The following is a 13930-nucleotide window of genomic DNA, read 5'->3' on the forward strand; positions in this document are numbered from 1 at the left end:
GCTAGTAGATAGACAAACACACAGAAGTTCTTGAAGGATGAGGTGCTTGGAGAAGGGACCAAAGATATGTGGTCAGGATTCCCTGTAAATCAGGATCTTCCTTAAGAAATGTAGAGAAACTGGCCCTGACTTAAGTCATTAACAAGCACCAACATGAAGAAAGATAAATACATTGCAAACCTGTACTATAGGGGTTGGGAAGGTGGCTTAGTGTTAGAGCGCTTGCCTTGCATGCTCGAGGCCCTGGGTTTGATTCCTCAGCACCACATAAGCAAAAAGAAAAAAGCCAGAAGTGGCGCTGTGGCTCAAGTGGTAGAGTGCTAGCCTTGAGCTGAAGAGCTGAGGGACAGCGCCCAGGCCCAGAGTTCAGGCCCCATGACCGGACCCAAAAAAAAAAAAACAAAAAAAAAAACAAAAAACCTGTACTATAACTTAGGGTTGGAAAAACAGCAACTGTTGTTTCTGTGCTGCTCTTATTCGGTGAGTAAAAATATTCATTTTTCTGGGTTTTTGATTACTAGTTTAAAAAAAAAAATCCTCAATGCTAACACTGGCTGCTCACAGCTGTAATCCTAGCTACTCAGGAGGCTGAGATCAAAACAAAAAAAGAAATGCCAAATACCACAATTTTCACTAAAATCATTTGTTTACCATGACAAGATAAATAACTCAAAAATTTCCCCCATTATTATCTGAATAATGGTGTACATTTTCACTTATTGTTTTCAGCTTTACATATAAAATAATAAAAAAGTCAACCCTTTTAGCATTAACTACTATTATTTGACACATGTACCCTGTAGTTCAGTAACTCCAACTGCAGAGCTAAAACGTTTAGGAAGGTTTATAAACCTAGTAGTGATGATGTGGACTTTGTCTCAGGCCCAGCAGGTTAGAGGGTATGAAGCAGCCCTCAGGACCTTAACAGCTGCACTGATGTTGAGGGACCAAGACCTGATTTCCAACTGTATCAGTCAACAGTATTCCATTTCAAGTGTAGGTGGATGCTAACAAAAAAAGTCTAATTACACCCCTTCTTATCTCTTAACCAAGGAAGATGCTAATTCTAAGAAAAGTAACTGAGTCAAATGACTCAGATACAAATGTATCTTAATACGGGGGATGGTCAGCAGATATAATTTTCTCTTCTAAACAACTAAATACATTTATAACCTACCTCTGATATGGTTGACTTACAAACTTCTCTTGCCACAGATTCAAATTTGGGATCAGTAGTCAGGTTCAGTTTGTAATTCCACAACAGCTAAATTCAAGCAGAAAACAAAATAAATTTGAAAAGCAGAAACAAAAAACTTCCAGTTAGAAAAAGAAATTTATTATCAGTGGTTACTATAAATGACAAAAGCCAATTATTGAAGTTGCATAAGGCACATTTACATGCCCAATAACAGAAATTAAATGTTATCACAATCACAGATAAAACAAAAAATATATATGCAGACAAAAATTAAAGCAGAATCATACATACTTTTCACTAAAGGACAATTTTTTTAAAACTATGAATTAAAAATGATTGAGTTTCAAGAAAAAAATGCTTAATAAGATCCCTGACAAAGTTTTCCCAAGAAAATAGAGATAGGTTGAATAAGCTAAATTCTGCTAAAGTAAAAAAAAGTCTAACCTAGAAGCTCAGGTATGTTTAGTCTCTGCTCTCACAAATAACAATGCTTTTATGTTTTATGAACATCAGTTTTATGAAGGAGAGTTAATAGGGCTCTAGTTTCCAGTCATATCTTTCTTCATTCATTATGGCCTGCATAAAAAGTGAGACCCTACCTAAAAAAAAAAAACAAAAGAAAGAAGAGCTGAAGGTGTGTTCCAGTAGTACCTGCTGAAATAGTATGCTTAGATTTCCCTTCAAAATAAAGAGGAAAGTTGGGTGCTGGTGGCTCACACCTGTAATCCTAGCTATTCAGGAGGCTGAGATCTGAGTAGCCCCATTCAAAGCCAGCCCGGGGAAGGAAAGTCCCTAAGACTCTTATCTCCAATAAACCACTCAGAAAACCAGAAGTGGTGCTGTGGCTCACGTGGTAGAGCTCTATCCTTGAGCTTAAGAGCTGAGGGACAGCACCCAAGCCCACAGGTCAAGGCCCACAACTAAGAAAGAAAGAAAAGAAAAGAAAAGAAAGAAAGAAAGAAAGAAAGAAAGAAAGAAAGAAAGAAGGAAGGAAGGAAGGAAGGAAGGAAGGAAGGAAGGAAGGAAGGAAGGAAGGAAGGAAGGAAGGAAGGAAGGAAGGAAGGAAGGAAGGAAGGAAGGAGGAATTTTTGGATCTCCTGTTTATAGTCAGTTGCTCAGGCAAAAATGATTTGGAAACTGAGTGCAGTGTGGCACATGTCTGAAATCCTAGCTACCTAGGAAGCTGAGATCTGAGGATCAGGATTCAAAGCCAGAATAGGCAAAAAAAAAAAAAAAAAAAAAAAAGTCCATAAGATTCATATCTCAAATTAAAAAGCAAAAGCCGGAAGTGGAGCTATAGCTCAAGTTGGAGAGGACCAGACATCAGTGAAAAAGCAAAGAGAATTTAAAGCCCAGAGTTCAAGCCCCAGTACAAGCATATACACCCACAAAATAAAACACTGAATGAAAAACAACAAAACAACCTATGGCTTATGATTGGCATCTTAAGTATTTTTTAAACTATCAACTTGAGAAGCAAGTGTTTTCATATGGTGGTACTAACAAAAACTAAAATAAATACATAAATATTTGACAGAACCAACAGTTTCTAAAACAAAGGGGTATTTGTAGAGTTTACCATGGTCTTTAAATGAATTTAAACATTTTAAGATTAAAGAGAATGAAAAACATCATAAAGCTTCCTGGAACAACAGGAAAAGCATACCAAAATCTGTCATCATATTTATGAAGCACATATGGTGAGTTAAAGAAAATCCTTACTTACATGATTACAGTCTGAAGAAATCTCATTTTCAGGCTAGAAGGGGAAAAAAAAAAGAAGAGAGATGATGTTTAAACCAAAACAAAAAGCAAAAAAACCAACTTCTCAAGTTTTCAAACACTACCAAAATAAACGCAAAACTAGAAATCTGAATATTCAACCAAATATGTCTCTCCAATGTAAGGAAGAAGATGGAACTATACATCTGCTAGACTGCTGCAGAGAAATAATGCACCAGAAAATATAAGTGAGAGTATCCTCCCCAATGGATAGTATAATGTGGACGTGAAAAGTTAAGATGGTCAGGGACAATACAGGTGTCCTTTTTTGAAAGAGACTGAAACACCTTTAAAAAAAAAAAAAAAAAACAGATTTACGGAAGCTGAGCACATAAACATATAATCTCAGAAACTCTTGCAGCACAGAGAGGAAGATCATGATTCCAGGACAGCCCAGGCAGAACACAGTGAGACTATCTAAAAACCAAGCAGGAAGGGCTGGGAAGGTGGCTCAGTGGTAGAGGGCTTGCCTTGCATGCATGAGGCCCTGGGCTCAATTCCTCAGCACCACATAAGCACAAAAAGCTGAAAGTGGTGCTGTGGCTCAAGTGGTAGAGCGCTTGCCTTGCATGCCTGAGGCCCTGGGTTCGATTCCTCAGTACCACATAAGCAAAAAGAAAAAAGCCAGAGTGGTGCTGTGGCTCAAGTGGTAGAGCGCTAGCCTTGAGCTGAAGAGCTGAGGGACAGCGCCCAGGCCCAGAGTTCAGGCCCCACAACCAGACCCCCCCCCCAAAAAAAAAAACGATTTACTTCAAAGAATGATCTCTAAGGACAAGCTGATAGTTACTCTTAGAAGAGACAGAAGAACTCTAGGCCTGGGTGCTATCCCTCAGCTCTTCAACTCAAGGTGAGCACTCTACCACTTGAGTCACAGTGCCACTTCCAGTTTTCTGGTGATTTACTGGACGTAAGAGTCTCATGGACTTTCCTGCCCAGGCTGGCTTTGAACCAAGATCCTCATATCTCAGCCTCATAAAAAGCTGACCCTTTAATTTTATACTTTAATGTATTTTTAAACAGATGTAATGTTGACATAAGTATATATGTACTGGGGATATGCCTATTTTTCTAATAACAACACATCAATATCAAGGCAGAGGATTAAGAGGTAAAATCAGTTTTGGAATCCTAACTCAACAGCTCTATTCAAATCTGAGCAAAATGTAAGTTGCAGTCTAATCTGAGTTGCACAAAGTAACCAGCAGCTCCTTATCACTCTGGAGATAAGAATCTGGACTTTAAAAGGTCATTACTTCAAGTGTTTACTCATTGAAAACAACTATCCTCTGATGCATTAGTGACTACACAGAGAAGAAACTTGGTTAATGTTGAATGAAGGAAGTAGTAAAAGTAGTACTTGCCGGATCCCAATGAAGGATATGATGGATGTAATAGATAAACTGCCATTTTACTGAGCTAGACAGTAAATTTATTCCATACAAGACAGTAAGATAAATGGGTTTCTGTCCAATTTTACAGATGAAGACATTCAACTTCAGAGAAACTTGATATGGCTGACAGTTACCAGATAAATCCTAATGCAAGCAGTCCAGATAAGAAAATTATAATTGGATAAATCTGGGGTGTGGACAAGCCCTTAAATAATGTGACTCTGTTTACTTGGCTGTTCTAAATTAAGGACTCAAATATTTTAGACATTTTTGTACTTTATTACTTTCCTAGTCTGGTACTACCAAAACTGGAATCACTGATTTTAAGGATTAAATCCTTCTACTAAGTTCTATAAATTCAAAAGTTGATTGTAAGGAAAGGGATAGATTGCCAGAAAAAAAGAATATTGCCTAGCAGCACTTGAGAGGCTGAAGCAGGAGGATCATAAGTTCCAGGACAGCCAGGGTAACATAGGGAGGCCCTATTCCCCCTGTCCCATCCCCAAATAGACTAAGAGACAACTACTCAGCTACAGAAGCTATGTGACTTTATTCATCATGTAACCTCTCCACATTCCTAAAAGCAGGCTATGGACTAAAACAGAGATTTCTTCATACAGGATTCATGAATAGGCTTTAAGAGCTAAAACTATCTTAAAATTGATACAAACTTTTGTGTCTCAGTGTATTTTTTTTCTGCTGCTACAATCCTAATAGTTGAATACTGATTGAGGTTCTTCCATGAGTTTATAAAATCTGAGATGTGGAATTTAAAAACAAATATTTATTGAATTTCAAGCTCTTACAAGGCAGATAATTCATATATTCTGAAGGACACCACTTTTACTTAACTCTGTCAAAGTAACAACAAATGGGTTTCAGAATAAACCATTGAAAAATCTGAGTGTAAATGTTCTCAATTAATCTAACTGTCCCATTCCATTTAGGAGGACAGTTTTTTGTGGGGGTCCGGTTGTGGGGACTGAACTCTGGGCCTGGGCACTGTCCTTCAGCTCTTTAGCTCAAGGCTAGCACTCTACCACCTGAGCCACAGCGCCACTTCTGGCTTTTTTCTTTTTGCTTATGTGGTGCTGAGGAATCGAACCCAGGGCCTCATGCATGTAAGGCAAGCGCTCTACCACTAAGCCACCTTCCCAGCCCCAGGAGGATAGTTTTTACATGAAATGTATGAGTCTGAAGCTATGATCTCAAACAAACAGGCTGAGTTAGGTCTGGTCAGAGAAATTAAGGAATTCATAAGCTTTATCTGGAAGTCCTCATTTCTGAGACAAATATGTTTAGGAGCTGGACAGTGTCTAAAAGATGAACATTGTGAGAGGGATGAGGGCTAACAAAGAGGGTGAATGAGGAAGAACATGGTCAACTGTAGTATCTTTGTATATATTAAATTAGAACAATGAAAACTATTAAAATTGTTTTAAGAAGCCAGACACTGGTGGCTTACACCTGTAATCCTAGCTACTGAAGAGGCTGAGATCTGAGGATCATGGTTCAAAGCCAGCCTAGCCTGGGCAGGAAAGTCCATGATGCCCTTGTCTCCAATTACCCAGCAGAAAACTGGAAGTGGTGATATAGCTCAGAGTGGCAGAGCACTAGCCTTGAGGAAAACAAAGTGGAGGAATAGATCAAGTGATAAAGCATCAACTTTGAACAAAAAATCAAAGTGAGACAGTGAGGCTCTGAGTTCAAACCCCAGTATTGACAAAAAAAGAAAATGGGGCAGACTGTTTTCTCAAAGATGACTAATCCATTTGCTTTAGAATTTAAGATTATGCAGATTTAGCTTGCATAAGTAATTGCCACCAAAATAGATCAGACACAACAGTATCTTACATCTGTCTCTGTATTGGCTTACAGCTACAGTTTACACTTACAACAAACTCAATTTTTCATATTCAACTTTTTCATTTTTGGGATAACAAGCAAAGTAACCCACCAGGCAAGACTATGAAATTGTTTTATTGTTTTTTGGGTTTTTTGGGGGGTCCGGTCATGGGGCCTGAACTCTGGGCCTGGGTGCTGTCCCTCAGCTCTTCAGCTCAAGGCTAGTGCTCTACCACTTGAGTCACAGCGCCACTTCCGGTTTTCTGGTGGTTAAGAGATAAGCCTCTGATGGACTTTTGTTCCCCAGCTGGCTTTGAACTGTGATGATCCTCAGATCTCAGCCTCCTCAGTAGCTAGGATTACAGGAGTGAGCTACCAGCACCCAGCTTCTTCTCAAATCTTTCACCTATAAAAATTACAGCAGAGCCGGGCACCGGTAGCTCACACCAATAATCCTAGCTACTCAGGAGGCTAAGATCTGAGAATCAGAGTTCAAAGCCAGCCTGGGCACAAAAGTCTGTGAGACTCTTATCTCCAATAAACCACTAGAAAACCATAAGTGGCGCTGTGGCTCAAGCAGTAGAGTACTCGCCCTGAGCTAGCCTGGACACAAAAGTCTGTGAGACTCTTATCACCAATAAACCACTAGAAAACCGTAAGTGGCGCTGTGGCTCAAGCAGTAGAGTGCTCGCCCTGAGCTAAAGAGGGCAGGGACAGAGCCCACACCCAGAGTTCAAGCCCCACAACCGACCAAAAAAAAAAATTACAACGGTATCTTTCTGAAACTCTCTGACAATACTGACAGAATAATTAGCAACTTTAAACACATTATGTCAGTTAAAAAAAAAAGTCTCAGCTAGTCACCGGTGGCACACACCTGTAATCCTAGCTACTCAAGAGGCTGCGATCTGAGGATCACGGTTCAAAGCCAGCCCAGGCAGGAAAGTCTGTGATATTCTTATCTCCAATAAACCACTAGAAAACGGGAAGTGGCCCTGTGGATCAAGTGGTAGAGTGCTTGCCTTGAGCTGAAGAGCACAGGGACAGTGCCCAAGCCCAGAGTTCAAGCCCCACGACCAACAAAAAAATAAAATAAAAAATAAATAAATTTTTAAAAAAGTCTCTACCTCTAAGTCCAGACTGCAAGCTCGGGCAGGCAGTGAACTGACTGGACCAGCTTGCTGTCCAGGAAGCTTGGAGGGAAAGCCTGGGACTTTCTCCTGGACAAGGACAGCCCAGGTCCTGTGGGGTGAATGGCAATGGCCACATGATGTTGGACAACTTCCTGGGCATGTTCACAATCATGAACAAAACCACTACAGGTGACCTCATGGCCTTTAGCCTAAGCTTTCAAATTTTACTTTACCAATGACTACACCTGTGAGTGAGATCTGGAACAGGGCAGAGGGTGGCTAGGCTGACTCGGAGGATGTGAGGCTGGTATTAGAGAAGATGCTGGATATGGTCAGCAGAAACCACAATAGGCACAACTTCTAAATCATGACCCTGCAGGCTCCTCATTTCCTCAGGTAATGTTGCCTTACAAAGAAAGTTCCGTACACTGGGTGTGAACTTTTTAGTGACCCACTGTACAGTGAAGATAATTAGGAACCCAGTGGGTGCTTCCAATGGGTGTACCCAGCTATTTGCAAATGCCACACAGCTGCACTTCAGTTCTCATTTCCTGAGCAGTTCCCAGTGACCAGACTGTACAGCTGTACTTGGTAACCTGGGGAAATCAGAGCCCTAACTGATATGAAGAGTTAAGTGAGTTAATACAGAATTGGCCAAGTATGGCTCTGACACCTTGGGTTTTATCTTCTTTGAGCTAATAAGACTGTTCTTTACAGTTTCAAATGGATGGGAAAAAGCAAGCTAATAGTTCACGAAAAGAAAAAAATCATTACTTCTAATACAGAAATAATTTCAATGGCCTCTAATTCCTAAAGCTACATTCTGTTATATCACACATTCATTTAACCCACTGGTGATAGCTTCAACCTGCATTTTCAGAACAGAAAAGTAATTCAGAAAGAAAAATCCAAAGTTTTAAAGTCACCATTCATTATCTGTTTCTGAATGCAAACCTGGCCAAGTCTTTTAGCTGTTTCACTTCTAAAAACATGTGCCACTTACACCATAACACAACAGTAAGAAAGAGATTGTCGCCATGTTTTTCTGACAACTGCACAAACAAATTTGCTGGAATAAACTTGGTTCTAAACCATACTCATCTTGAAATTCTTCCTGAAACTATCAAAACCCTAATAAAATAAGCAAACTACATCACAATTTACACCAATATCCAGGATTCATGTTTTGCAATCTCTTTTCCTTCTAGATATTTGGCTAAGTTTGAAAGGCATGTGTAAGTGGAAGAAATTATCAAGAAAGTACATAGTAGTAGGAAGAGTGCTAGTAGCACTTACAGGGTACCATAATGCCTACTGACATACTCTCCCTTATAGTAGTCCTTCAAAAGCTTCTTTCTGCAGTTGAGTAAGAGATTTCATGAAATTTAGAGTAAGTTTTCATAATGTAGCCAAATGAAGCTGGTAGGAGAAAACTGAAGTACTCAACTGATAGGATGCTGTGATGTACTGGAATCCTAATGCAACCCGGTCAATATGTCAGTTTTAGCAAGATAAGCATATGGGTGGGACCAGCAACTCTGCTTCATGCCAGGCATTGTCTCCACACTGTGTTGGTTTCCTAGTACAGCAGCAGTCCTACCATATGGTGAGGTTTCTGTTGGCATAGACAGTTGATAGAAAATGCCAAAAACTCAATGTGTTATTCTGGCTCATGAAATGTAATAAAATTCCAAATTTAAAACATGATTTAAAATAACTTAAGAACCTCTTTAGTCTTTTTTTTTTTTTTTTTTGCCAGTCCTGGGGCTTGAACTCAGGGCCTGGGTGCTGTTCCTGAGCTCTTTTGCTCAAGGCTAGAACTTTACAATTGAGCCACAGCACCATTTCCTGCTTTTTATGTTTACATTGTACTGAGGAATCGAACCCAGAGCTTCATGCATGCTAGGTCAGCACTGTATCTCTAAGCCCTTCTTTTTAATATTAAGATCTAAAATAATTAGACTTTTGTCATTTAAGGCTCAATTAGGTGACAGCTCTCAGTCTTTGACATAAGACAAAGATTTAAACAAAAGTCAAGAGACAGGAAATAAGCATGACAACAATTTCTGAAGAAAAACATGTAAGAATTAAAATGAAGCCATTATTTATCCGTAAAGTTAAAATGTATAAAAGTTTTTGGAACACTATGGTTTAATAATACCGAAGACAGTAGATGTGTCAGGCACCAGTGGCTCAACACTTGTAATCCTACCTAATCAGGAGGCTACGATTTGAGAAGCATGGTAAACCTGAGTTTTTAGACTCCAGATTCAAAGTCCAGGAGTTCTAAGTTAGCCACTTGCCTCCAAATGCCAAATAAAGAGACATGCTGAAGGGCAAAACAATTAGATTTATTTATTACAAGGCAGCCCTGGGAAGATAGCATTTCAGTACATCTTCAGCTGCCTTCAAAGGTATAGACACTGGCTTCAGGCTAAACAGGGGAAGGAAGGTAGAGTGGGATGAGAAAGGTAAGCAGATTTAAGTCACAGGTGTGGCCTCGATGATCAGTAGCTCAGATATTTTCCTTAGTGGAATTGACCGAGGGGGTTGTTATCACTGTTGCTGGACCCAACAGGAACAAGCTCTGACTTTGGGGCTTTCTTTACAAGATAAGAAGGTGTAGCTTGTTAGAGGAGTAGTTGGCCTTCCACTCAGGATGCTTATCTGTGAATGTGGTCTTTCTTGGTGATTTCAAAGTTGACTTCAGCAGAGAATAGCTCAGTTGAAAGGGCACAGATACAAAAACGAAGGACTTTTTGTCAATTCACAGGGTACAGTGAAAACATCTTAAATTGCCTCTTCTGTGGTTCAAAACCAACACAGGTAGACAAATCCAACATTCTTATCTTCAATTAAGCAGCAAAAACATCAAGGTGAAGATGTGGTACAAATAGTAGAGTATTAACTTTGATTAAAAAAAGCTAAACAAAGCCAGGTACCAGTGGCTCATGCCTGTAATTCTAGCTGCTTAGGAGGCTAAGAATCTAAGGATCAAAGTTTGAAGCCAGCCTGAGCAAAAAAGTCCATGGACTCTTATCTCCAATAAGTTACTCAGAAAAATCCAGAAGTAGAGTTTATGGCTCAAGTGGTAGAGCACTAGACTTGACTTGAACAAAAGAAGCTCAGGGACAATGTGCAGGCCCAGAGTTCAAGCCCCAGGACCAGCTAAAAGAAAAAAGAAAAAAGGTATACAAGGGTGAAAGATCTTGAGTTCAAACCCTACTGCCAGCATATGTGGGCATGCGCACACACAGAGGCAGCCGCTTCTCCAGTTTTGCTCAATCATATCTACCAGTCACTCAAATAAACCAGTCCTGAATACAGCAGGCATATTATTTAATCCCTACAAACTCAGCCTAGATTTGAGCAGCCAGGTTTGCAATTCTAAAAACAGCTTTAAGTTGGGGCTGGTAATACTGAAGTAGACAAAGTTACCCCTTCCTTGTGAGGGGACCTTCCAACATCCAGTTGCTAGAATGTGGCACCAACTCAGTTGTGGAAAGTTGCACAATGGGGCAGTTGCTAGAATGTGGGGTGGGGGGCAGACTAGATAAGACTATCTGAATCGATATAGAGAGGCCCACAGGCCATTTCTGAAATACAGAAGGGGTAGTATCAGGATGCCATGATTTCTGCACAACTAGAAAGGAATTGCCCTCCTGGTCAAAAGTTAATGTAAGCCCACCTGACCTTTTGTATGTCTGATTCATGCCTATTTTGTGTATAACCAGCTTGTATGAAACCCAGGGTTTCACCAGGTGCTGGTGGCTCATGCCTGTAATCCTAGCTACTCAGGAGGCTGAGATCTGAGGATCACGGTTCAAAGCTAGCTTGGGCAGGAAAGTCCATGAGACTCTTATCTCCAAGTAACCACCAGAAAACGGGAAGTGGTGCTGTGGCTCAAGTGGTAGAGTGCTTGCATTGAGCTAAAGAGCTCAAGGACAGGGGCTGGGAAGGTGGCTCAGTGGTAGAGCGCTTGCCTTGCATGCATGAGGCCCTTGGTTCAATTCCTCAGCACCACATAAGCAAAAAGAAAAAAGCCAGAAGTGGCGCTGTGGCTCCAGTGATAGAGCGCTAGCCTTGAGCTGAAGAGCTGAGGGACAGCGCCCAGGCCCAGAATTCAGGCCCCATGACCGGACCCCCCCCCCCAAAAAAAAAAAAAGAAAGAAAGAAATTAAAACAGCTTTTCATTCTCCCTGGGCTAGCAAAATGGGTTTTATATAAAGCCTGACATTTGTAAGACAAGACCAGTTTGAACCTAAAATTCCAAGTGAAAATTCCTGTTTTCCTTCCCTCCAATACCCCACAAGACTATAAACACGGATTACTGTGAACTGTAAAAATATTATTTAACATTCATCTAAAGAAACTTTTGGTCTGGTCAAATCAAGTATGTAAAGTATCTACACAAGCTGTAGTGGTTCTCAGAATGTATCAATCACAGCATCACTTATCAGAAATATAAATTCTTGGCCCCCTACCTCAACCATTGACCTACTGAATAAAATCTGGAGGTGAGGCCCAGCAATAAGTGTTTCCAGGTGAATGGGTGCATACTCAGGTTTAAGAATGAGGAAGTAGCCAGGCGCCGGTGGCTCACGCCTATAATCCTAGCTACTCAGGAGGCTGAGATCTGAAGATCGTAGTTCAAAGCCAGCCCGGGCAGGAAAGTCCGTGAAACTCTTATCTCCAATAAACCACCATAAAACCGGAAGCGGCGCGCTAGCCTTGAGCTGAAGAGCTGAGGGACAGTGCTCAGGCCCAGAGTTCAAGGCCCACGAACAACCAAAAAAAAAAAAAAAAAGAAAAAGAATGAGGAACAACCAAAAAAAAAAAAAAAAAGAAAAAGAATGAGGAAGAGCTCAGAGACAGTGCCCAGGCCCAGAGTTCGTCCCACAAGAGACAAAACAAACAAACAAAAAAAACAACTACCGAGGTATGAGTACTTAAGGTTTCTGATGGAAGGAAGTATGTATGTTGGGGTGGGAGATAATTGCAGAAAAGCATTCACCAACTTTTTCTGTCATACATTCTGTTGCCATTTCCTGATATACTAATATATAGCAGTTATAAATTAAACAGGCCATGACAGGAGGAACTGAGAAATGCTTTTGGTTTTACAGAAATGAATCATGCAATCCTTTCTGCTCTATTTTTGGGTTTTGTTAGGTTTTTGGTTGTTTTTTGTTTTTTTTTTTAAATCTGGTTCTAGGGCTTGAACTAAGGGCCTGGGTGCTGTCACTGAGTTTTTGTTCTCATGACTACTGCTCTACCACTTGAGTCACAACTAAACTTTTGGCTTTCTGGTGTTTAACTGGAAAGAAGAGACTCATGAACTTTCCAATCTGGGCTGACTTTGAACTGTGATTCCCAGATCTCAGCCTCCTTAGTAATGGATTACAGACATGAGCCATCAGTGCCTGGCTTCTATTTTTGTTTTAAATAAAAGAAATTATAGCTTTAAAGTGCCAGTTGGGGAAAGGGGTGTAGCTTACTGATTGGTGCTTTGTCTAGTATGCATAAAGCTCTGGGCTCTTTCCCCAATACCACACATACAGAAAAGTGGGTGAGGGCACCAAATGGTTGACTTGTGTACAGGTGTGGCTAAGTGTAGGGAGCCTTAAGTGTCATTACCAAAGGCTGTAAATGATGTTGTGCAGCCCATATCTCAATGTACCAGGAAAATTATTGGGGGGAGGGGGGAGGGAGAAAAGTAAGGATGGTATTGTTTTTTAAAATACTTTAAAAACAAAAACAAGACTTTTTCACCTGTAGGTTTCTAAGCGTCTCACCAGTTAAACCAAATACAGCTGGGCACCGGTGGCTCATGCCTGTAATCTTAGCTACTAAGGAAGCTGAGATCTAAGAATCTAGGTTCAAAGCCAGCCTGGGCAGGAAAGTCCATGAGACTCTTCAATTAACCACCAGAAAACCAGAAGTGGGGCTGGGCTCAAGTGGTAGAGGGCTCACCCTAAGCAGAAGAGCTCAGGGACAGCACCAGGCCCTGAGTTAAAACCACACCACTGACAAAAAAAGGAAAAAAGAAAACAAACCAAGTATATACAACAAAAAGTAGTCTAGAACAGGAAGTGAATTATAACTAGAAGAAACTGGCAAACACCTTTTAGGTGTTGGTTTTTTTTTTTTCTACCAGTCTACCTTTCCTTCTGAAAAGTTAAATTTTATCCAAAGAAGTTAAAAGTTTATACAGTTTAAGCTATTGCTATGATCTAAATTGAGGAATATGAAAACAGGTTACTTAAATATCTTTCTTGAAGCCAGGCACCAGTGGCTGAGATCTGAGGATATAGGTTTAGAGACTCTTATCTCCAATTAACCATCAGAAAACAGGAAGTGGTAATGTGGCTCAAAGAAGTATTGTCAAAGCCTTACTGAAAAAGCTCAAGGACAATAAATACTCAGGCCCTAAGTTCAAGTCCCATTGCAGAACCCCCCTCCCAAAGCCCCCCCCTTCCCAAAAAAAAAATTCCTGAGCAATCAAAAGCATATCTTTTGAGATACAACATTTATTTTATGGAATGGATTGCCACCTTTTCCTTCAAGTGTCAGACTAAGGA

General features: G+C 40.4%; 1 protein-coding gene across 1 annotated transcript in view; it reads right to left on the reverse strand.

Moving 5' to 3' along the window:
* Positions 1-13930, reverse strand: part of Glg1 (golgi glycoprotein 1) — a 96013-nt gene that overhangs the window by 54649 nt on the left and 27434 nt on the right. The window contains exons 2-3 of the mRNA XM_070026288.1: positions 2925-2957; positions 1178-1264 (exon numbers count right to left, since the gene is read on the reverse strand). Of these exons, the coding sequence (XP_069882389.1) occupies positions 1178-1264; positions 2925-2957 (120 nt within the window). The remainder of the gene's footprint in view (positions 1-1177; positions 1265-2924; positions 2958-13930) is intronic.

This window comes from Dipodomys merriami, unplaced genomic scaffold (genome assembly GCF_024711535.1).
Source record: "Dipodomys merriami isolate MVZ:Mamm:240054 unplaced genomic scaffold, mDipMer1.0.p SCAF_176, whole genome shotgun sequence".
NCBI lineage: Eukaryota > Metazoa > Chordata > Mammalia > Rodentia > Heteromyidae > Dipodomys > Dipodomys merriami.